At 46.2% G+C, this 25,565-nt stretch overlaps 2 protein-coding genes across 3 annotated transcripts in view; one reads left to right on the top strand and one right to left on the bottom strand.

Annotated features, from left to right (window-relative positions):
- The window catches only part of LOC120393540 (gastrula zinc finger protein XlCGF52.1-like), a 159,241-nt gene that overhangs the window by 98,077 nt on the left and 35,599 nt on the right, over positions 1 to 25,565 (bottom strand). The gene's annotated exons all lie outside the window — the stretch shown is intronic.
- Positions 113 to 9,916, top strand: LOC120393541 (centromere protein F-like). The gene is made up of 4 exons (XM_039518164.1): positions 113 to 143; positions 919 to 1,002; positions 1,851 to 2,044; positions 9,457 to 9,916. The coding sequence occupies exons 1-4, from the start codon at positions 134 to 136 to the stop codon at positions 9,664 to 9,666; spliced, it is 498 nt and encodes a 165-aa protein (XP_039374098.1). The 5' UTR covers positions 113 to 133; the 3' UTR covers positions 9,667 to 9,916.

Raw genomic sequence — 25,565 nt, 5'->3', positions numbered from 1 at the left:
ATGCTTAGACAGAAGAATGAATTTTCCTATTAGCAACTAAAATTTTTTTTTTATTTTATAGCTAGACAATCTGAAGGCTTTAGATCAACTGAAGAAGCAAAATGGATTCGCTCACAGTAAACTGAAGACATGGATGCAATCCTGTAAGCAGCTGGGGAAGGAAAAAGCAATGTTGCCGAAACAAATTGCGGACCATAATGCTCTATTAAAGGAGCACAAGCCAAGTCTGGGGTAGTTGAAGAAGGAAATGCTCTACTAGAATGATTGTAAGGCTGCAAATCATTCATGGAAGTCACGGTTTCTGTGACCTCTGTGAATTTTGCAGTGCTGGTGCAGCTGATCCCAGGATCCCAGCAGCTGGGGAAGCCCGTTGCTCAGTCAGCCCCAGGCACGGTCCCTGGAGCAGCAGTCTGGGACTAGTGGTGGTGGGGCCTGAGCCACCCCTTCCCCCCCTGCACCAGCATTGCCCTGCTCTCTCTCTCCACTCCCCAGCAGTCTTCAGGAGCGTCCCCTCTCCCAGGCGGTAAGATTAATCCCAGGTATTTTCAGTAAAAGTCATGGAGGGGTCACGGGGCCCTGACTTTTTGTTTATTGCCCGTGACCTGTCCGTGACTTTTACTAAAAATACCCATGACTAAAACATAGCCTTAATCATGATCCTGTTTCTCACCTTAATGCATTTATTTAGAACACATGTTTTCAAAACATCCATTATTACATTTGATTCAGATGAGGGGCCAGATCCTCATAAATCAGTATAGCTTCTGAAGCTCTGGTATAGTTGACTGTGGTTGCACAAACACACATCTTATGTACTTCATTAACAAATGAATGATTGAGATCATTGCATTCTAAACGCATCTTTCCAGAGTCTCCTTAAAGTTATTTGTACAGGTAATGACTCTTTCCTTTGGTCAGGTGCTGATGAGGTGGCACATTCACTGACCCAGGACAACGAGCAAGAGTATGAGCCAGACGGACTCCCGGAGCTGGTCAGAAAAGGTCATTGTTACTTCTTTAGAGGAGAACGGTCCACACTGGGGAGAGCGTGTGCGCGCGCTTATCTAAATAATCGTGTTGTCATAGGTGTGACTTGGAAGCATTGTAAAAACTTGGACATCATTGGCCAAATTCAGCCCTCGTATAGGTTGCAAGAGAGGGATTCTAGGCCCAGCCATTCCCAATATAAAACACCTTTTTCTTCTGGTTGATAGGAAGGGGGGAAATTTTTGCTTAAACATTTTTAGCTAAATGTTTTTTCATTGAAATGTGCTGCATTGTCAAAGCCGAAATGTATTACGGAGATGTATTGATTCGGACAAAGTTTTTGCTGAGCAGGGAGGAAGGCCCCCAAATTGAAAGCCTGATGTTTTTTGATTCAATTTCATTTTATGAAAGCATTTGAAAGGCTTATGTTTTCATTCCAATCTAGAATAAAAACAAATTCTGAAACCTCGAAAGGGGTCGCAAAACAGAATTGTCTCCCTCTGGCCGGCTCTATGTAGAACAATAGAAGAGACATCGTTTTCAGATGGAAATGATTTTCCAGTTAATGGTGTCCCTTTAAAGGAAAAAGAGAACATTTGCTTGGGGAAAACTCTTTTTGCCATTTTAGTAGAGTTGCTGTTGCACAGATCCACACCCTTGCCTGAGTTCACCTATAAAATTCTAGGAACGCAAGATAGTCCTAATCATTCCCCCATTCTATGTTATTCAGTGAGTAAATGCCATTTTACTTTCTTAAATTATTACCCGTTGTCATCTCCATCTTGAATTGAGCAAGATCAGATTGATTGGAACAATAAAGTAATTTAATCAACTGTGGTTCATGGCTGTTGTTTATTTTTCAGGCTTTGCTGATATTCCTACTGGGAAAACCAACCCCTGTGTTTTGCGCAGAACAGCGCTAAACCTAAAGACCAGTCCCCGTCTTGCTGCTCAAAGCCAAAATTTGTCACCATATGGCCAACGTTTACAGAAAGGCAGGTCAGATAATTTTGCCAAGATCTCTAAACCGACAGCTGGTGGCAGCAAATCACCAAAGGTAACTGATCGTCAAAATGTATCTGAATGTGCAGGGCATGGGAAATCCACATAATGTATTTATCTCTCCAAGTGAGTTTGAAGATATGCCGTGTTATTCATACCTCCTTTATATCTGCCATGAATATAGTGAAGACAAGGTCATCAATGTAAATAAAATGAATAAAGCTTGGCACATAACAAAGATCTGGGCATAATGGTAAACTTAAAATTGTTGGTATGATCAAATCTGTGATCTCATGCCAGGTGCTCATTAACTTGGTAAATGGGAATGAGGTCAATCTTCCCACTTTAATGCTCATCCCAAATATTTGATTATTTCTTGAAAGGCCTGGATGCCTGGGGGGGTGTGCACGTGCATATATGGATTACACGCAAAAGCACTCAAATATTCGTATATGCTGGAATTAAGGCTCCTTGGCCCAATCTCCCTGCTCAGCCAGCCCCAGTTCTCTTAGACTCATAGACTTTAAGGTCAGAAGGGGCCATTATGATCATCTAGTCTGACCTCCTGCACAACGCAGGCCACAGAACCTCACCCACCCACTCCTGTAACAAACCCCTAACCTGTGTCTGAGTTACTGAAGTCCTCATATCGTGGTTTAAAGACCTCCAGGTGAGAGAATCCTCCAGCAAGTGACCCGTGCCCCATGCTGCAGAGGAAGGTGAAAAACCTCCAGGGCCTCTGCCAATCTGCCCTGGAGGAAAAATCCTTCCCGACCCCAAATATGGCGATCAGTTAAACCCTGAGCATGTGGGCAAGACTCACCAGCCAGCACCCAGGAAAGAATTCTCTGTAGTAACTCAGATCCCACCCCATCTAAAATCACATCACAGACCACTGGGCATATTTACCTGCTAATAATCAAAGGTCAATTGCCAAATTAATTGCCAAAATTAGGCTATCCCATCATACCGTTCCCTCCATAAACTTATCAAGCTTAGTCTTGAAGCCAGATATGTCTTTTGCCCCCGCTAGTCCCCTTGGAAGACTGTTCCAGAATTTCACTCCTCTAATGGTTAGAAACCTTCGTCTAATTTCAACTCTAAACGTCCTAGTGTCCAGTTTATATCTATTTGTTCTTGTGTCCACATTGGTACTAAGCTTAAATAATTCCTCTCCCTCCCTGATATTTATCCTTCTGATATATTTATAAAGAGCAATCAGATCTCCCCTCAGCCTTCTTTTGATTAGGCTAAACAAGCCAAGCTCTTTGAGTCTCCTTACATAAGACAGGTTTTCCATTTCTTGGATCATCCTAGTAGCCCTTCTCTGTACCTGTTCTAGTTTGAATTCATCCTTCTTAAACATGGGAGACCAGAACTGCACAAAATATTCCAAATGAGATCTCACCAGTGCCTTGTATAACGGTACTAATCCTCCTTATCTTTACTGGAAATATCTCGCCTGATGCATCCTAAAACCGCATTAGCTTTTTTCATGGCCATATCACATTGGCGGCTCATAGTCATCTTGTGATCAACCAATACTCCAAGGTCCTTCTCCTCCTCTGTTACTTCCAAATGATGCGTCCCCGATTTATAACCAAAATTCTTGTTCTTAATCCCTAAATGCATGACCTTGCTCTTTTCACTGTTAAATTTCATCCTGTTACTATTACTCCAGTTTACAGGGTCATCCAGATCTTCCTGTGTGATATCCCGGTCCTTCTCTGTGTTAGCAATACCTCCCAGCTTTATTAGCACATTCCCACTTTTTGTGCCAAGGTCAGTAATAAAAAGATTAAATAAGATTGGTCCCAAAACCGATCCCTGAGGAACTCCACTAGTAACCTCCGTCCAGCCAGACAGTTCACCTTTCAGTATGACCTGTTGTAGTCTCCCCTTTAACCAGTTCCTTATCCACCTTTCAATTTTCATCTTGATCCCCATCTTTTCCAATTTAACTAATAATTTCCCCTGTGGAACCGTATCAAGTGCCTTACTGAAATCGAGGTAAATTAGATCCACTGCGTTTCCTTTGTCTAAAAAATCTGTTACCTTCTCAAAGAAGGAGATCAGGTTGGTTTGGCACGATCTACCTTTTGTAAAACCATGTCGTATTTTGTCCCAATTACCACTGACCTCAATGTCCTTAACTACTTTCTCCTTCAAAAATTTTTCCAAGACCTTGCATACTACAGATGTCAAACTAACAGGCCTATAGTTACTTGGATCACGTTTTTTCCCTTTCTTAAAAATAGGAACTATGTTAGCAGTTCCCCAGTTGTCCAGTAGAACCCCTGAGTTTACTGATTCATTAAAAATTCTTGCTAATGGGCTTGCAATTTCATGTGCCAGTTCCTTTAATATTCTTGGGTGAAGATTATCTGGGCCCTCCAATTTAGTCCCATTAAGGTGTTTGAGTTTGGCTTCTACCTCGGATGTGGTAATATCTACCTCCATATCCTCATTCCCATTTGTCATCCTACCATTATCCCTAAGCTCCTCATTAGCCTCATTAAAGACTGAGGCAAAGTATTTGTTTAGATATTGGGCCATGCCTAGATTATCCTTAACCTCCACTCCATCCTCAGTGTTTAGCGGTCCCACTTCTTCTGTCTTTGTTTTCTTCTTATTTATATGGCTATTGAACCTTTTACTATTGGTTTTAATTCCCTTTGCAAGGTCCAACTCTACATGGCTTTTGGCCTTTGCCTTTCTAACGTTATTCCTACATGTTCTGACCTCAATAAGGTAGCTTTCCTTGCTGATCACTCCCGTCTTCCACTCCTTGTAGGCTTTCTGCTTTTTCTTAATCATCTCTCTGAGATGCTTGCTCATCCAGCTTGGTCATCAACTCCTGCCTATGAATTTTTTCCCCTTTCTTGGGATGCAGGCTTCTGACAGTTTCTGCAACTTTGACTTGAAGTAATTCCAGGCCTCCTCCACCTTTAGATCCACAAGTTCTTCAGTCCAATCCACTTCCCTAACTAATTTCCTTCATTCTTTAAAGTTAGCCCTTTTGAAATAAAAAACCCTAGTCCCAGATCTATTTTTGTTTATCCTTCCATCTAGCTTGAACTGAGTTAGCTCACGATCACTCGAACCAAGGTTGTCCCCTACAATCATTTCTTCTATGAGGTCCTCACTACTCACCCAAACCAAATCTAAAATGGCATCCCCTCTTGTTGGCTCTTCAACTACTTGATAAAGGAATCCATCAGCTATCACATCCAGAAAAATCTGAGCCCTACTATTATTACTAGCACTTGTCCTCCACTCTATATCTGGGAAGTTAAAGTCTCCCATAATCACACAATTCCCATTAATGTTTACTTCATTAAAAACATGAAAGAGGTCTCTATCCATATCCAAATCAGCTCCCGGCGAGGGGAGATTCTAGTAGCTTTCTTTCCCATTGTGATTTTTGCCCACATAGACTCTGTCTTATCCATTCCATGACTTCTTATTTCTTTACAGTTAACCTCATCATTGATATACAATGCTACTCCACCACCTTTGCCTTAATTTCTGTCTTTCCTAAACAGCACATAGCCTTCTATACCTGTACTCCAGTCATGACTACTATTCCACCATGTTTCTGTTATCCCTATAATATCCGGTTTCACTTCCTGCACCAGTAGCTCTACTTCCTCCATTTTGTTACCTAGGCTCCTCGCATTAGTGTACAGACAGCTTAATTTTTGCCATTTGGCTTCACTGACATTCTTTACCCGGTTAGGCACAGACATTCTACCCCCAGTATCACCTATTAGACTGGTATCTACACTACCCTTCCTCCTTATTTCCATTCTCCGACCCATGGCTGTATCCTCTCTTACTTTGTTTTCTTCCCTCTCAATGCTAAGAAGGGAGATTACCCTTTTATGGGAATTTTGGAGATTACCTGGACATCTCCCAACCATTTTCCCCAAATTCCTAGTTTAAAGCTCTCTTAATCAGTTGTGCCAGCCTCCATCCTAGAAGTCTATTTCCCTCCTTACTCAGGTGAAGTCCATTCCAAGAGAACAGTCTTCTGTCCATGAATGCTTCCCAGTGGCCGTACATCCCAAAGCCCTCTTTATAGCACCACTGCCTGAGCCATCTGTTGATCGCCATAATCTTTTCACACCTTTGTTGCCCTTCTCTAGGAACAGGCAGAATCCCACTGAAGATCACCTGAGCCTCAATTTCATTAAGTGTCTTCTTCATTTTCCAACTCTGCAAACCTGTTCCTGAGCTCTATTTCTCCTTCACTGGCCCGTCTTTTTCTCTGCCTGGTTCTCTTAGTCACGTGCTTCCACCGTCCACTTTCCTCACCCAGGAGTCTCCCCTCAGAATTCTTTGGTCCTGCTTCCATCTGCAAGTCTGAGCTTTTCCCTTCAGCCTCCTCATGTCTTTGCTCCATCATCCGCTCGAACCCCCTTCTAAACTCGACCAGAGTTTCCACCTGCATCTCCAGTCCTCGGATCTTTTCTTCCATCTGCTCTATCAGGCGGCACGTCAGGCAGACAAAACTCTTTTCAGGTACCCCCTCCAGGATCATGTACATGCAGCAGCTTCCATATCCAGTCATCCTCATTCTGTCTTTCACTGCTGCCTCTGTATCGGTCATAGCCTTCCCACCTAAAACCTGTAAGTCCAGGAAGCACAAACCGAAGCAAACCACCACCACCTACAGCAAAACAAACCCCAACAGGCACCAGAACACCAGCAGAACACCACCCACTCCCTTCACTAGCCTGTCAATTCCTCTGCCTAAGTCTCTTAGTCTCCCCTGCAAATTCCCCCTGCAAACTCCCTTCTTCTCCTCCTCCTCCTCCTCCTCATAGCTCTGTGTCTTCTCTCAGTGTCTCCTCTACATTCCTTTCCCCCTTCCCTGGCCTTCTCTCATAGTTTTCCAGTCCTAGCATTGCCTACCAGCTCCCTGTCCTTGGCCCCCTCCCCACACTCCCATTCCAGTCCCAATCTTGGCATACTCCTTGTCCCAGTCTGCCCCTCCCGCCCCCACCCCTCCATTTGTCTTTTGTCCCCTCTGCATTTGAGTCCAGTATCTTCCTCCACCAGCGTGCTTGTGCAGCAGCTTGGAGGGATCATTGGGAGTTTATTAAGAGAAAAGTTCCTGCTCTCAGTTCTGGTGCCTGGACCAAAGCAGCTGGGAAGAACCATTGCAGGGAAACTCTGGCTTTGATCCTTAGAGGCCTGGAATGGAGCATATCAATTGCTCTGCGGGGATGGCACAGTGTGCCGTGTTTTCACATCCAGGAGCTGTGGGGAAATGGCGCATGTGCAGTCACTCTGTGGGGAATAGCTCATGCACAGTTTGGTTAGCACTAAGAGCTGTGCGAGATTCAAGTATACTCAGCGAGGATGAAATCTTCAGAGATTTTAGCTGCTAAAAATCTAAGAATTCTCTCTGAGTATCTGTGAACTGTGATTTTTTTCAAAGGCTTATAATTTGGCCAAATGTGGGCAGGTTTTCATGGGGATGGCAAAAAGCACATTCTCTGCACAAAGGCCACTCCCTGCCAAATTACAGGTCCCCGCCCCAACACATGGAGTTTTTCAAAGAAAAGTTGCCAGATCTTGGGAATAGCTTAACCATTTTGGCTGAAATTCTGCTTCTGTCCCCCACCCCTGAAAATTTCAGCCCAAGCAATTAAAGTTTGTAAAGTTAGAAGCAGCAGAAAACAGGATCTTCTTGTAATGGGAGGAGTCAGGTACCCTTAATAATAAATGGTCCTATTAGCTTTGCCAGTAATATATGCTGGTAACAATTCTGTTTTTGCTGTTGCATTGCTGTGAACTTAGCCAATTTAAACAACACACAAGATCATTCTTTAAATAACAATCTCTACAAAAACAATCATACTTCAACAAATTGTTTAAAGAGATATTCTGTTCCCAGAGTTTTCATTTTTAGGGCCAGACCCTGAAGTCTTTTCTCAGTCCTTATGCAAACTTGATCTGATTTTTATCCTTTGCTTTTTATTATTGAGGACACTGGAAGGAAAATTGATTGCCTTCGTTAGAAGTTCTGGTACTGAACGTTGTCTTAATGCTCGTATTGTGATAGCCTCAACCAGACACTGGTCACTGCATGTCTGCAATCTGAGATTTTGCCCATTGCTAGAAAAACACTGTTAGAGTGAAGGAACAATTAGAGAGGCGGCACACTATCCCCACAACTCTTGGGTCTAATAAGGAATGCTTCCACATTCTCTGCTTTCAGTGGTAAAAATAATTTATTTTTAGATTTAGCCTTATATTTCTCAAGCTACTATTACAATGACAGAAGTGTAAGGACTGTCTTCCCTTTTTCCACTTGACATCAAAATTTTAACAGCTTTTATTTTGATAAGTATTGGCACTAGAAGAATAAGCCCTGATGCTCACCTCGCACACAGGACCCACATCAGTGTAAGTGGAATGAGAATTGGGGCCAATTACCTAGACTATCAGAAGCTTTGGCATTCAGGATTTCAATTGTCATGAAGCACACATTTATAACTACTGAAGTTTTATCTAACTGATGCTAAAATCATGTCAGAATTTGGTGGGGAGTGCAGGAGAGACAAGGACGATTGTGATAGCAGTGGGGACTGGAATTTGAGATAACCCCAAAGGTGTACACATTGTGAAATTTTTCAACAGTTTTACAAAGCTAGTGTTGACCATCACAACAAACATATTGTGAAGATTATGTTAAACATTTAGAATGACATGACATTCTCCTGAATATTTCATAATACGTCTGGACAGGATATAAGGTAAGGCAATAATTGGAGATATACCAATCTCCTAGAACTGGAAGGGACCTTGAAAGGTCATTGAGTCCAGCCCCCTGCCTTCACTAGCAGGACTAATTTTTGCCCCAGATTCCTAAGTGGCCTCCTCAAGGATTGAACTCACAACCCTGGGTTTAGCAGGCCAATGCTCAAACCACTGAGCTATCCCTCCCCTTGGAGGGACAGCCTCGGCAGGCCAATGTAAATGCTTCAGGACTAAACAACTTTTTCAAGTGCTATCATATTTACAGAATAAACTATAGGACATTTACAAATTCATTATGAAATATCAGTAATTAAACTTAAATTACATATCTCAAAATACAGTTCTGCAGATTAGTGATTGAGTAAGAAGAGACTAGACAGGGAACTCCTGTGTACTACTCCTTAGCTTTGCCTATACCTTGTTAAATTATGTGACTTGTGATTTGTAAAGCATGGATAATAATGTCCATTCTAAACTTGAACATGGTGAGGAGTAGGTAGTTGCTGTAAAGCATTCTGCATAGCGCTGTTGTATTTTCAGAGTGATAACTATAAACATTGAAGATTCTTGCTTTTAGCGTGTGTCTGCTAATTCATATTATTCAGTCGCTTGGAATGGGTCTTTCACTTCCTGCTGGTAATTAACAAGGTTCTCCCATACCACTAAAGCATGAGAATTTTTTTCTTTGTATTGCAGGTAGATGATACTCAACGGTGCCAAGCAGAAACAACTATTGAACCCATGGAATCTCGTTCAAGATCTCCTCTTTGCATAAATAAGCAACCCACAAAAGCTGTTGCTGAGACTTCTAGGGAGAATCTTAACACACACAAAGGCAGATGTTCCTTCAGCAGAAAAACATTACCTGATCGGAATGAACAAGACAAAAACTGTATGGTACAGTAAACCTGAGTAGTATAGGTAGTATACCATGAAACAAACCCTAACCGCACCCTTTGACCCCTTAAACTCTGCCACTTGACCCCTTAAACCCCACCCACCTGTCACCAAAAGTCCCGCTCCGGGGGGTATTACTCCCAGGGTCAAGATGCCACATGACCGGAAGCAAGGTGTGTCATGTGACCATCCTCTACCAATCAGGAAGGGTTTCAGCCGCTGGGGACCACCCCGAGAGGAGATTTGACCAATCAAGGCAAGTTCCGGGGTGGAGTGACCCATCTGGATGTGGGTCATGTGACCCCTCTAAGAACTCCACCTACTTCCCTCTACCAATCAGGATGGGGTTCACCCTGATAGGACTGCCCTCAGAGGAGATTTGACCAATCAGAGTGAGTTCTGGGGTGGGGTGACCTGTTCGGAAGTGGGTCGTGTGACCCCTCTAAGAACCCCTCCCAATGCCCTCTGCCAATCAGAGAGCAGCACCATTACCCCATAAGTCCCAGCTCCGGGCAGAGGAGGCCATCTCTTACCAAGGACACGTGTTTTAGAAATTGTGGAAAGGCTACTGAGAGGAAACGTGGACTCCTTTACCACCCCCATGAGAACTTCGGACTTTGTTTTAACCCCGAGCACCTTTAGACTTGTGTGGAGAAAGCGCTACCTCAATGACAGTTCCAAGGAGGACCCTTTGACTCAACCGTTGATGGATACGTTGGAATCTGACCCCGAAACCCTTGTTAGGGACGGCCTCTCATTATTCACCTTCCTAGAGGTGATCATGGCTTGGGGGAGTCACAGGCAGACAAGGTGAGCGGAAAAGATGTCGCTCAGGTAAATGAATGTTTAAAAAGCGATGGTCGAGGATAGGGTGTAATGGGGCTAAGAACCAGGGATTGCATAAATTAAAAACAAGCAATGGGGTTCTTACACTGTTTGTTTTCTGAAAACCTCTCAACAGCTTGATGATGCTGTGACAGTACCTCCCATAAGGCTTTTGACAGTACCTCCCATAAAGCTTTATGGAAATAATGCTTAGAACGTGTTTTATGGAAATATGCTTAGAATGTGTTTATGCTACATATGCCATGTAACACATCTCCATAAAGGTTATGATCTACTGAATGTATTAATCCTATTCGTATGCATGGATCATTTTTTTATTCAAAGTTATGAATGTTGGCTGAGTACTGGCTTGATTTCTAAATAACCTTAGTAGAGCATTTGGTCAGTTCCTGGGGAAAGGAATGTTGAAATTAAGTACCTAATCAAGAAACACTGAAAGGACAATGGATCTTGGAATGCTCCAATCCACATAAGAAGTCTACTTGAGGAAGTTCAAGGTAGCATGTAAACAATGGATGCTCCCTGTAAAAACTGTGAGTCATGCATGGACATGTGACTTGCCCAGGTGACTCCAAAACTCCATCTTGGAGCTGGACTTGGCACAGGAGTGAGGAGTGGATCTCCACCCACAAGAGAAAGTCTATTTAAACCCCTGGGAGAGCCCTCCATTTTGCCTTCAGCTGGCTAAAGAGAGAGCCCCCACCCCCAGCCCAGGATACCCAAAAGAAATTGGAACAAAGGACAGTGACTGCAGGGGGTGTGAGTGATTGCTGGACGCAGGCTAAAAGGAGATTAGTCTGTAAAAGGGAGCATTGTGGAACTGGTGAGATTATCTGTATTCAGTTTGATTAGATATAGATTTGCACATTTCTTTTATTTTGCTTGGTGACTTACTTTGTTCTGTATGTTACTACATGGATCCACTTAAATCCTACTTTCTGTCTTTAATAAAATCACTATTTACTTATTAATTAACTCAGAGTCTGTATTAATACTTGGGGTAGCAAACAGCTGTGCCTATGTCTCTATCAGAGTTATAGAGGGCGAACAATTGATGAGTTTACCCTGTATAAGCTTTATCCAGGGTAAAAGGGATTTATTTGGGTTTAGACCCCATTGGGAGTTGGGCATCTGAGTGTTAAAGGCAGGAACACTTCTGTGAGCTGCTTTCAGGTAAACCTGCAACTTTGGGGCAAGTAATTCAGACCCTGGGTCTGTGTTGGAGCAGACGGGAGTGTCTGGCTCAGCAAGACAGGGTGCTGGCAGGGAAAGCAGGACTTGAAGTAGTTTGGGCACATCAGGTGGCAGCTCCCAGGAGGTTTCTGTGATCCAACCTGTCACAGTGGCGTAGTCAGCAGAATCTGTGCACATCTGATTGCTTTGAGGTACTGGTAGTGATTTTAAGTGAGTTTTGAGTGTGGTCGGTGGCTGGAGAACAGACCAAGTGGTTACTGGTTTGTTGTTTTCTGTTTGCTTATTTTGGGTAAGGGAAGTAGGGACAGAAAAGGAAGCCAAATAAGTAAGAGACAAGATCTGAAGATGCTAAAACTGCACAGGGTGCAAATTGCCCAGAAAGGCTGAACACTGGGCACTGTGAAAGTCTCTGTTAACGAAGAATCCCCTGAGCTGAGTGCATCCCACTTTCAGTGAACTGCAGAGGGGATGTGGCCCAGAAGAAGAAAGCAGGAAAATGACTAGCCGTGAAGCAGCTAACAAACTAGAGTTGGCTAGACTGGAAGCAAAAGAGAAAGAAAATGAACATAAAAGACTAATGGAGAGGGAGGAGGCTGCCCACGAGAGAGCTATGGAGGCAGAGACAGCAAGGGTGGAGGCAGAAGCAGCTTCCCACGAGAGAGCTATGGAGGCAGAGACAGCAAGGATGGAGGTAGAAAAAGCCAGGGAAGAGGCTGCCCACGAGAGAGCTATGCAGACCCAGAGAAAGGCCCAAAAGCATGAACTGGCTGTAACGGAGTCAAAGAGACAAAACCCTCCACCTGCTGGCTCCACTTCCCCAAAAATTCATAAATGGGAGCAACTGTGTCCACAGTATGAGGAATCCAGCGATATCGCTGAATATTTCATCACCTTCAAGAGACTGGGCACCCTGCATGCCATCCCTGAAGATCAAAAGATGACCACATTGATAGCAAAATGGACTGGTAGAGCTCTGGACATATTCAGTAAGATGCCTATTGGATCTGGTTTTGAAAGAGTTTCAGATTACACCTGAAACCTACAGGGTTAAATTCAGGAGTCTTAAGAGGGGATCTGGATTGAGTAATGTGGCTTATGCCAATGAAATGAGAGATTTGGTAGACAAGTGGGTGTGGGGGAAGGGCATTACAAGCTTCGAAGGGATGTGTGATCTGGTTACTCAGGAACACTTCCTGAATATGTGCAGGGAATATGTAAAACAGTATTTGTGGGACAAAAAGGTAAATGCAGTGGGTGAATTAGCTGGGTATGCAGACTCTTATGAGCAAGCACAAGCTGCAATCAAACATAAACCACTGGGAGAGGGGTACAGGGTTGGGGGGAAGCAGAATCACCGTTTTACCCCTGGGAAAAAGGAGGCTGGGGAACCTCCCAATTCCCCTGGAACTCGTCCCAAATTTCCTGTGCAAGCAGAGGAGCCCAAGAGGTGCTATGATTGTAAGTCAACTGAGCACCTGAGGACTAAGTGCCCCTTTTTGAGTGGAAACAGGCAACAAGTAACACATGAAGCTGCGGCTTCTCAGAGCCAGGCTGTGGCCTCTTTCCACCCAGGATTTGTAAAGCTTGCTCCACACAACCAAGCAAGGAGCATATGCATGCTGTTAAAATGAATGGTGCAGTGCTTCTTGGATTGAGGGACACGGGTGCTGAGATTTCTGTGGTCAGGAGGGACCTTATCCAGAAGAAGGATTTGTTGCCAGGTAAAATGGCAGAATTAGAGCTGTTAGCGGGTTACAAAGTCTTTGCACCTTTAGCTAAAGTACACATGCAAACTAAGGATTTGCAGGCTGAACTGACTGTTGCAACGGTGGCACACAATTTTGCACCGTTTCTATTGGGAAACGATTTCTTTAGTGTGGCAGAATCTGTCCCAGGGCTGGTTAGCAGTCGGGGTCGGTGTGTGGTGAAGTCACATGGACTGCTGGGGGAATAGGAGGGTGTCTCATAGATTCCTCTGCAGCAGTAAAGAATGCAGCTTTGGGGGCAGGGATGGTTGTGGCCAGTTCCTGTAGTCCCGGGGCTCAAGGAAAGTTCCAGAGGGAGGGGCTGGACGAAGCCAGCTCCTGTCCTGTAATCATCTCCCCAGGAGAGGGGGAGGAACCACCTTGTAACAGGGGGGCCACCACAGCTGTTGACTGCCAGGAAATTGCAGGTCAGCAGAGGGCAGGGCCTGCCCTGGGGTGCATAGAGACGTGTGTCCCAAAGGTGGAAGTTGGGGTCCTGGTGACCACAGTGGTGGAAACAGACCCCAAGATCTCTGTAGCTGGAAGCAAACCCAACCTGAGTGAAAAGGGGGGAATTTTGCTGGCCAGTGAAAAGTCTGCCATAGCTGGTAGCTGTGAGCCCACAGTTGGACCATGGTCACCTTCCCTTTTGGGGGACACAGGAGTGTCTGACCCAGAGGGGAGCCCAGAGAGGGAAGCCCAGATGGAAGGGGGGGCAGAGAGTCCGCCCACCTTTTGTGGGAAGGGACTTTCCCAGGAGGAGGGTGAAAAGTTTGCATTTAAAATGCCAGCCCCTTCTCCTATGGTTCATGTTGTAAGGGAAACCTGGGGGTCAGATCTCCTGAACGGGGGAGTCCATCCAGCTGGCCTGTTGGGAACAGAAAGTGGGGTGCCCAAGGGGTCCAGAGCCCCCCATTGAAAGGTGGAGTTCTTGCTGCACCTGTAAGAGATAAAACTCTCTCTCCAAGATGGGGGTGATGGGGTATCTCTGCATGGGTGGAACTTCACAAGGGAGTGCGGTCCAGCCCAGAGACATTCCAGAGGGAGGGGCCGAGGGCAGGCATGGTGGCAGTGCACCCTCTCCTTGCCAAAGGCTCAACCACATGCCTGAATTAAAAGCCTTCTCCAAAGAGGCAGAGTGCCTACCAGAGGCTACAGAGAGCTGGGAAAATGCAATAGACACTCAAGGAGTCAAACTGAGTGAACGAAGCCTGTCCACCGTAGATTTGCTGTTAACCTTCTGTCTTTTGCTAATTCGCCTATGGGATAAAACAAAGGAATGCGTCCTAGTGTTAAACCCTTTAAAGATGTGGGACATACCTGCTTTGTGGAAGAAACTGTTGTACATGCTAGGGATGGTGACAGGAGAGCCCCACAAGCATGTTACTTTTCAGCCTACGCCTGTAAACAGTCTGGAAGCTTGGAACAGCAGCAAAAGCATAACAGCCCCATGCTGCTGTGTAGGAGGGGAAACTGAGGCACGCCGCCTCATGGCATTGGTGGCTAAATGCCAAAACGCCTCCACGGTAACAGATATCGCTGTCTGCGTTCTGTTAACAATACTACACCCCAACCTGTTTTCTGGCATCTGAGGACCAGGACCCCCAAAACTGGCTAGGACCCTTAGGAATGACATCAGATGGTTTAAAGGTACTTGAAAGGAGTGTGACCAAAAACAAACAGGGATTTTACAGGTACTGCCTCCGCCATGGACAGTGTCCAAGTCTCTGGCAGTAAGCTCAGGGGGAGGGTGTGACGGTACCTCCCATAAGGCTCTATGGAAATATGCTTAGAATGTGTTTTATGCTACATATGCCACGTCACATATCTCCATAAAGGTTATGATCTACTGGATGTATTAATCCTATTCGTATGCATGTATCATTTTTGTATTCAAAGTTATGAATGTTGGCTGTGTACCGGCTTGATTTCTAAATAACCTTAGTAGAGCATTTGGTCAGTTCCTGGGGAAAGGAATGTTGAAATTAAGTACCTAATCAAGAAACACTGAAAGGACAATGGGTCTTGGAATGCTCCAATCCACATAAGAAGTCTACGTGAGGAAGTTCAAGGTAGCATGTAAACAGTGGATGCTCCCTGTAAAAACTGTGAGTCATGCATGGACATGTGACTTGCCCAGGTGACTCCAAATCTCCATCTTGGAGCTGGACTTGGCACAGGAGTGAGAAGTGGATCTCCACCCCCAAGAGAAAGTCTATTTAAACCCCTGGGAGAGCCCTCCATTTTGTCTTCAGCTGGCTAAAGAGAGAGCCCCCACCCCCACTCCAGGATACCTGAAAGAAATGGGAACAAAGGACAGTGACTGCAGGAGGTGTGAGTGATTGCTGGACCCAGGCTAAAAGGAGATTAGTCTGTCAAAGGAGCATTGTGGAACTGGTGGGGATCTTATCTGTATTCAGTTTGATTAGATATAGATTTGCACATTTTAAGCTGTATACAGGGTAAAATGGATTTATTTGGGTTTAGACCCCATTGGGAGTTGGGCATCTGAGTGTTAAAGACAGGAACACTTCTGTTAGCTGCTTTCAGGTAAACCTGCAGCTTGGGGCAAGTAATTCAGACCCTGGGTCTGTGTTGGAGCAGACGGGAGTGTCTGGCTCAGCAGGACAGGGTGCTGGGGTCCTGAGCTGGCAGGGAAAGCAGGGGTAGCAGTAGTCTGGGCACATCAGGTGGCAGCTCCCAGGGGGGTTTCTGTGATCCCACCTGTCCCAGATGCCTGTCTAGAGGCCTTTGAGAACTTACACGTCGGTAGCCCTGTGGGAGTAAGTCTATCATGCATCAGCTGTTTTTGCTCGTGTCTGAGACACAGATCTCAAGAGGAAAATCTGGAAAAGGACAAAATGGAAGAATGAACCGGCTCAGACTCCCTTATGGTAGCGGTCACCCCACCAAAGCTCCCAACTTCCGGGGGGGAGGGTGTAATATAGTTATTTAACAGAGCCGTCTGTGGAGACATGTTTTACTCACACAAGCATAGAGGAGGGGACACATTCGTACTGACACATTTAAATACGTTTTATTAATTGCCTGCTTTAACACAACCTTTTAGAGCTGCCTGTAAAAATGGACGCCATGACCCCTACCATAAGGGAGTCTGAGCTGGTTCCTGTTGTCAGTAGCTACTGGTGTGGTGCTCCCTGCAATGGACACAGCTCAGTCAGTGGTGGGGCTTTCCACTGCCCCCTAGGCTGGACAAAGATGTGCTCTCCAGTACGTATTCTTATACACAGGTGCAGAACAGATTACTCATCGCTCCTGACACATTGAGGTGCAGCCCCTTTGCGCATTACTGCCTTTCTCCTGGCCCAGGTCGTTTCGAACAAATCTGTCCATCATACTGTCTGTCCATCATATTATCCTTCCATATTGTCTATTCATCATATTGTGCTTTTATACTGTCATTAGGCTGGGTCTGCCTGTTCCTTGTTATCTGTGTGGGATGTGTTCGTACCCAGCTGTTCTGGTGCTGTCTTGGCATACGTTCCTAAGAACATAAGAACGGCCCTACCGGGTCAGACCAAAGATCAATCTAGCCCAGTATCCTGTCTACCGACAGTGGCCAATGCCAGGTGCCCCAGAGGGAGTGAACCTAACAGGCAATGATCAAGTGATCTCTCTCCTGCCATCCATCTCCATCCTCTGACGAACAGAGGCCAGGGACACCATTCCTTACCCAGCCTGGCTAATAGCCATTAATGGACTTAACCTCTATGAATTCATCCAGTTCTCTTTTAAACGCTGTTATAGTCTTAGCCTTCACAACCTCCTCAGGCAAGGAGTTCCACAAGTTGACTGTGTGCTGCGTGAAGAAGAATTTCCTTTTATTTGTTTTAAACCTGCTGCCTATTAATTTCTTTTGGTGACCCCCTAGTTCGTGTATTATGGGAATAAGTAAATAACTTTCCCTTATCCACTTTCTCAACATCACTCATGATTTTATAGACCTCTATCATATCCCCCCTTAGTCTCCTCTTTTCCAAGCTGAAGAGTCCTAGCTTCTTTAATCTCTCCTCCTATGGGAACCTCTCCAAACCCCTGATCATTTTAGTTGCCCTTTTCTGAACCTTTTCTAGTGCTAGAATATCTTTTTTGAGGTGAGGAGACCACATCTGTACACAGCAGCTGAAACCCTTCCTCTTCTAGCAGCCCTCTTTTTGCCAATTTCTGCGAGCAGGGCCTGCCTCTGGCTCACAGCCTAAATTTGCTTAGCAACATCTTGACCCTTACTTCAGATCAGGCCTCATCTTACTACAGTTCATTCTTCCATTTGTCCTTTTCCAGATTTTCCTCTTGAGATCTGTGTCTCAGGCACGAGCAAAAACAGCTGATGCACAATATATTTACTCCCACAGGGCTACCGATGTGTAAGTACTCAGAGGCCTCTAGAAAGGCATCGTCGAACTGTTGAGAGATTTTCAGTAAAGAACAGTGTAAGCACCCTACTGCTTGTTGTTAATTTATGCAATCCCTGGTTCCTAGCCCCATTACACCCAGTGGTGAGCTGCAGCCGGTTCGCACCGGATCGCGCGAACCGGTTGTTAAATTTAGAAGCCCCCTTTAGAACCGGTTGTTCCTGGAGGGACAACTAGTTCCAAAAGGGCTTTTAAATTTAACTAAAGCTCTAGCAGCTCTCTACCCTTCCCCAGCCCCAACTCACCTCACTCCGCCTCCTCTGCTGAAGCTCCTCCAGCGTCTCCTCCCCCTCCCCACCTTCCCGCGAATCAAATGTTCGCGCGGGAAGCCTGGGAGGGCTGAGAAGCAAGCAGCGCTTCCACCAGGTGAGCTGGGGCCGGGAGGCGGGGGTGCCAGCGGGAGGAGGGCTCCAGGCGGCGCGCCGCTCGGGAGGTCGTAGCGAGACTCTGGGGTCGGGCGGCTGGGCTCCTGCCCCCAGGGTCCAGCTGCGACCTCGGTCGGGCAGCACGGCTCCTGCCCGGGTCCGGCTGGGCGGCGCGGTTCCTGCCTGGGCGGCGCGGTTCCTGGCTGGGTCCGGCCAGGGCTGCCCGGGGGGGGGGCAAAGGGGGCAATTTGCCCCGGGCCCCAGGCTCCGCAGGGGCCCCCAAGAGAGCAGCTGAGGCTCCCGCCTCCGCCCCTCTCCTGGAGCCTCAGCGCATCAAGCGGCGTCCTCAGACAGCGCCGCAGTGTGTCTCCGCCGGGGCCCCTGACCCCCGCCCCGCTCAGAGCCACGTGGGGAGGGGGCGGGGCTGCGAGCTCCAGACTGAGCTCAGCTCCCTCCGCTCGGCGTGACGCTCGCAGCCCCACCCCCTCCCCACGCGGCTCGGAGTGGGGCGGGGCTCAGGCCCCGCCGGAGACACGCTGCAGTTCTTCAGCAAGTCGCTGAGGCTCCGGGTGAGGAGGGAGCCGGGGGTAAGAGGCTGGGGCCGGGGGGGGGTTGGCTAAGGGGCAGGGAGTCCTGGGGACAGTCAGGGCACAGGGAGGGGGAGGTGGTCAGGGGCAGGGAAGGGGGTTGGCTTGTGGGCGTTCCGTCGGGGGTGGATAGGGATTGGGGCAGACAGGGAGCAGGGGTGGGGTCCCGGGTGGTGGTTGGGGTGGGGTCTCTGGGGGACGGTGAGGGGCCAAGGAGCAGGATGGGTCCGGGATTCGGAGGGGGGGTGGGCAGTCGGGGGGCAGGAAGTGGGTGGGGGTCGGATAGGGGGCAGGGCCAGGCTGTTTGGGAGGCACAGCCTTCCCTACCCTACAGCTCATTCAGCAGTTTGAGGCTTGCAGAAAAGCCGAGCTGTTAGCTTTTCCATTAGGGCTCCCATCCCTTTCACTTCTCTAATGCCAAATTCTAGTCTACATTGAATTCAGTGCCATAGGCAGATTCATGTCAGGGGAGGGGAGCTTCATTTCAAATTAGTCACTGGGGGGAAGGATCACATGAGAAGAGCAATGTCCTTCCCAACCCTACCAAGGGAGACCCCCCCTCCCCTGCATTCCCTGAGGCTCCAGAGGGGTTAATTCAGTGGTTCTCAAACTTTTGTCCTGGTGACCCTTTCACATAGCAAACCTCTGATGCGCCCCCTCCCCCTTATAAATTGAAAACACTTTTTTATATATTTAACACTATTATAAATGCTGGAGGCAAAGCAGGGTTTGAGGTGGAGGCTGACAGCTCACGGCCCCCAGTAATAACCTCGTGACCCCCTGAGGGGTCCTGACCTCCAGTTTGAGAACCCCTGGATTAATTTAATTTTAGCACCCTATGTCCATTCACATGCATGTGCTATTTTGAGCATTTCAGTTTTGACAACATAGGCTCATCCCAGATTCTGGAACAAGCTCAAATGCTCAGTTCGTGGAGTATGTACATAAGCTCTACTAAAGACAAACCCACAGTAACCGTCTCCAGTTTGTGAGGGACCCCATGGAGCCAGTCTCTAGGAAACAGATAAATGCATGGAGATTAAGTCCATTAATGGCTATTAGCCAGGCTGGGTAAGGAATGGTGCCCCTAGCCCCTGTTTGTCAGAGGGTGGAGATGGATGGCAGGAGCGAGATCACTTGATCATTACCTGATAGGTTCACTCCCTCTGGGGCATGTGGCATTGGCCATTGTCAGTAGACAGGATACTGGGCAGGATGGCCTTTGGTTTGACCCAGTATGGCTGTTCTTATGTTCTAACCTAAATGAACCCAAAGTTATGGAGACAGATATGAGTCAAGGAAGCCAGCAGAGTATAAAAAACCTGGAAAAATCTCTGCCTGGATGGGCTCAGGTGTTTGGTTACAAGCTTAGGTGGTTCAAAAGTTTTGGATTTTTTTTTAAGCAGAATTTTTTTATTGTTTCTTTAAACAATCAAATACAGCAAGCAGCAAATATTTGGCCACACACTTCTGAAACCCCAAACCATATTCAGGTTTTGGCAGACTAATTTCAGCTTTTCAATTAAAAAAACCACAACAAATTTTGAAGGAAAGCAGACACTGTCTGTGATTTTTTTCTGCTTTTTAAAAACCCCTAGTTTTCGATCCAGAAAAAGTTTTGATGGAAAATATTTGTCCAACCCTTTTAATGAGCTTTAGTGCCTTTTAGCACTAGCTGATGCTGAGAACCAGTGATACCTTGTAAAGAAGTTTTCTCCAAACTGGGTTTGTGCCGAAATGCGGAAGGTTTATTTTTCCCAGGGCCGCCCGTGGGGGGGAGCAAGTGGGGCAATTTGCCATGGGCCCCGCAAGGGCCCCCAGGAGAATATAGTATTGCAATGTTTTTTATAGAAGGGGCCCCCAAAATTTCTTTGACCCAGGCCCCCTGAATTCTCTGGGCGGTCCTGGGTCAGGCTGGGCGGCGCGGTTCCTGCCCGGGTCCGGCCGGGCGGCACGGTTCCTGCCGGGTCTGGCTGGGGCGGCGCGGTGGGAGGAGAAGCCGGGGGGAAGCTTCCTGCAGGTGAGCTGGGGCAGGGTGGGGCACGATGAGGACTCCAGGCGCCGCCCGGCCCTGCTCCAGCCACTGCCCGGCCCCAGCCCCAACTCCGGCTGCACGGCGCGGCTCCGACCCTGGCCCCGACCCCGGCAGGGGTAAGAGGCCAGGGCCAGGGCCGGGACTGGGGCGGGGGAGGAGGGGTTGGATTGGGCAGAGGTTCTGGGGGGGGCAGACAGGGGATGGGGAAGGGGGGGTTGGGTAGGCGCCACGTGGGAGTTCCTGGGGTCTGTGGGGATGGTGGTGGATGGAGTCGGGGCAGTCAGGGGACAGGGAGCGGGCAAGTTTGGCAGGGGGTGGGATCCTGGGGAGGAGTTAGGGTTGGGGGTCTTGGGAAGGAGTGGTCAGGGGACAAGGAGCAGGGCAGGGGGGGTTATGGGTTGTGGTTTCTGAGGGGGGCAGGACGTGGGTGGGGGGTGTACTCACTGGGCGGTTCCCTACCGTGCCGCCGAAGACCCAGTAGGGAACCGGTTCCTAAGATTTTGGCAGCTCATCACTGATTACACCCCATCCTCAACCGTCGTTTCTTAATTATTCATTTAACCGAGCGATGTCTTTTCCATTCACCTTGTCTGCTGGTGACTTCCCCAAGCCATGATCGCCTTCCACCTTGAGGGGGGTGAACAATGAGAGGCCTTCACACTAATCGGGATGCCTAACAAGGGTTTTGGGGTCGGATACCAACGTATCCATCAACGTTGAGTCAAAGGGTCCTCCTTGGAACTGTCACTGAGGTAGCACTTTCTCCACACAAGTCCAAAGGTGCTCGGAGCTAAAACAAAGTCCGAAGTTCTCATGGGGGTGGTAAAGGAGTCCATGTTTCCTCTCAGCAGCCTTTCCACAATTTCTAAAACACGTGTCCTTGGTCAGAGATGGCCTCCTCTGCCCAGAGCTGGGACTTATGGGGTAATGGTGCTGCTCTCTGATTGGCAGAGGGCGTTGGGAGGAGTTCTTAGAGGGGCCACATGACCTACTTCCGAACAGGTCACCCCACCCCAGCACTCACTCTGATTGGTCAAATCTCCTCTGAGGGCGGTCCTATCGGGGTGAACCCCATCCTGATTGGTAGAGGGAAGTAGGTGGAGTTCTTAGAGGGGTCACACAACCCACTTCCAGATGGCTCACTCCACCCCAGAACTTGCCTTGATTGGTCTAATCTCCTCTCGGGGTGGTTCCCAGTGGCTGAAACCCTTCCTGATTGATAGAGGATGGTGGGAGAAGTTCTTAGAGGGGTCACACGACCCACTTACGGACAGCTCACCCCACCCCGCAACTCACCCTGATTGGTCAAATCTCCTCTCAGGGCACTGCTAATGGGACAAAACCCATCCTGATGGGTAGAGGGCAGTGGATGGAATTCTTAGAGGGGTCACATGGCATACTTGCTTCTGGTCATGTGGCTACCTTGACCCCAGAAGTAATATCCTCTGGGGCGGGACTTCTGGTGACAGGAAGGTGGTGTTTAAGGGGTCAAGGGACAGGTTAAGGGGTCAAGGAGCAGGGTTAGGGTTTGATTGATGGTAGGGCCCTTATACTACTAGCCTGCAGTTATATCACTTCAGATTAAAGTGACCATACGTACTGGTTTTTTTGGACATTGGTCTGGTTAGTCGTGAGATGTAACCAGTAGAGTTTAGGAATACAAAATCAAAAATTATTAATTTATCAAAAGACTGAGTACATCAAATCAATCCTTGATAAACCAGCCTAAATCAATTTTATTAATTTATCCTAGTTTTAGTTTTATTTTACACGACGGTTCTCGTCGTTGGATCTCGGCAATACTCAGCATTCAGCACACGCACTCTCACTATATTGTGGCCGTGGCGACTCTTCGATAATACTCCGGCGCATTACATACAGCCCGACCATGGGAACTCGATGATGACGTCATCACACAGAGCCCGTCAAAATCGACCAATTCGCTGTTAGCTTCGGACTATAAAAGGCCCTCCGCAGCACAGGACAGGCACCAGTGATCTAGCATCTTCGGACCGTGACACTGGCCCTCAGAGCTCCGCGCTCTCTCTGTTACTCGAGTTTTTCGCTCCGCTGCCACGGCGCACTCGCTGCTTCGCCAGGACCCGATGACTTCGCCCCTTGAACCAGGATCGACGCCTTTGCCTTTGGACCAGGACCGGCGTCTTCGCCTCGATCCTGGACCGGTGACTTCGCCCCCTCGAACCAAGACCGACATCCGACGAAGTTTGTAATAATTGTTTATTTTTGGACACCCATGGCGCCAAAACGATGAAAGTGCATCTTCAATGATGAGTTAAAATCGAAATATACATTCATCAAAGCAAGTACTAATAATGACAATAGTGAGGTGGAATGTGTAAAATGCAGAAGTATATTTTCTATTGCAAACAGTGGAAAAACCGACATTGAAAACCACATACAAACAGTCAAACATAAACGGGCTGTGTCTGCAGCAATTGCAAGTACAAGTGTGACATCATATTTTAAGAAAAAACAAATTGAAGATGCCGAAAGAAAACTAGCTGCAGCTGAGGTTTATGGGCGTACCACACAGTAATGCATAATCACTCATTCCGATCATGTTTTAATCAGTACCTGCAAACTGATTAAAACATGTTTTGATGCCAGGTTTACATGTTCTAGAACAAAATGCGAGGCAATAGTTACCGATGTGCTGGTGCCTTATGCGAAACAGTTATTGGAAGAGGATTTAGATGCTGCACATTTTATTTCTATTTATTCGGATGCATCAAACCACAAGGAAGTAAAATTGATTCCCATAATAAGAAGATATTTTTCATACCAGTCTGGAATACACGTCAAAATTTTGGAAGTAAGAGATCTGCCAGGCGAAACAGCTGACATAGTTACTGATTATATTTTGGAAGTGTTAAAAAAGTATCGTTTAGATACCAAGGTACTTGGATTTTGTGCTGACAACACCAATACTAACTTTGGAGGTATGCGAAGAAGTGGGAAAAATAACATTTTTACCAAGCTGAAATCAAATTTGGGTGGAAGAGAGCTTGTGGGAATTGGTTGTGCCGCTCATATTTTGAACAATGCTATACAAACTGCAGCCAACTGTACCAATTGATGTGCAAACTTTCATCACCAAGATTTATTTATACTTTTATATATACACAGTGCGCATTAATGAATTGAAAGAATTTTGTGAATTCGTGGACATCGAATATAAGAAAGTCTTGGGATACAGTGTCACATGATGGTTGGCATTACGACCCGCGATTGAGCGCGTCCTACAAATATATCCTGCCTTAAAATCATATTTTGCCTCAAACGAGAAGAGCCCCACAATTATCACAAATTATTTTGATAATTCAGAGACAGAGTCTTGGCTTTACTTTTTGCATAACGTGTCATCAATGTTCCACAATGCTATTTTGAAAATAGAAGGACAGGAGATTTCTATTATAGAAACTAGCAATATTTACAGTGACTTAAAAACAAAATTAGCTGACAGAAAAGCAAACGTTTTCTTGCTGTTACAGGTGCGGCAAAATTTGAAGCAGCTTGAGGAAGAAGGCATATTAAAACCTGCTATTTTCAAAGAAAAAGTGATAGAATTTTATGACACATGTATTCAATATCTAGAGGAATGGGAAGGACCTATTAAGCATACCGAAAAATTCAATTGGGTTTTGTTAAACACTAAACTCACCCATGACAACATTCAAGTTTGCAGTGATTACATTCTTCAGTATTTTTCTGAAATCAATTTAGTAGAAGATGAACTGTTTGATGAAACCTGCTTTGTCCTGCGCTACATTACAGATGAAAAAATTACTCACTGGAGACAAAATTCTGTACCACTATCGAACAGATGGATTGAAATATTCAAAGCCTTCAGTGAAAATGATGTTTCCTACAAAAATATTGGCAAATTGGTAGAATATTGTCTCTGTTTACCAGGAACCAATGCACCTGCCGAATGTCTTTTTTTCTTTGATGAACAATATCTGGTCCAGTGATAAAACTCAAGTACATGTTGAAACTTTGAAATGTTTGCTAATTACTAAATATAATTTTAACCAAACTTGCATGGAATTTTATAAAAACATCCAGGAAAACGAATTATTATTAAAATCAATCCACTCTTCACAAAAATGTAAGAAGCAAAATTAGGAATGTAGATTAAGAACTTTTGTACCATTTTTTATTAAAACCATTTTGTTTTACTGCTACACTTGTTTATTTATTACTTGGATCCCAAAATCCTAAGTATACAATTATGTACTAATCTACCCATATCAAATTTTTTTCCCGCAAAATTACTTTAATAATATATAATATAAATAAAAGAAGTACATTTTATTGTATTCTTTCACTTAAAGAAAAAAAAAGATAAGCATACTCCGCAATATTTTTTCAACTTATATTCTACGACAGCGACTATTACTCATGCTGGCTGAGCTATTTTAAATGTCCTGGTTTTAAATTTGAAAAAAATGGTCACCTTAGGCAAACATCACATCCAGTTACAAGCACTGAAGAGAAGGGGCAATCATCTTAACCAAGGGCAAGCTGCGGCTTCACTCCCATTGAGAACAATGGGAGATGGTGGCCATTTTGCATAAGGGCAAAAGTTGTCTCGCTCATGGCAGTGAGCTGAGCGTTCTGCGGGCCTCTCCCCCCATGAAGGTGGGGGAAGCCTCATCACACAAGCCTTGGGAACAATCCTG

Source organism: Mauremys reevesii, unplaced genomic scaffold (genome assembly GCF_016161935.1).
Source record: "Mauremys reevesii isolate NIE-2019 unplaced genomic scaffold, ASM1616193v1 Contig22, whole genome shotgun sequence".
Classification (NCBI taxonomy): Eukaryota; Metazoa; Chordata; order Testudines; family Geoemydidae; genus Mauremys; species Mauremys reevesii.
This window is presented reverse-complemented; position numbering and strand designations above follow the sequence as displayed.

Excerpts from the sequence above, each read along its gene's own strand:
- LOC120393541 (XM_039518164.1), top strand. Across the intron at positions 1,003-1,850 it reads CCCGGAGCTGGTCAGAAAAG|GCTTTGCTGATATTCCTACT; the intron begins GTCATTGTTACT and ends TTTATTTTTCAG. Across the intron at positions 2,045-9,456 it reads GTGGCAGCAAATCACCAAAG|GTAGATGATACTCAACGGTG; the intron begins GTAACTGATCGT and ends TTTGTATTGCAG.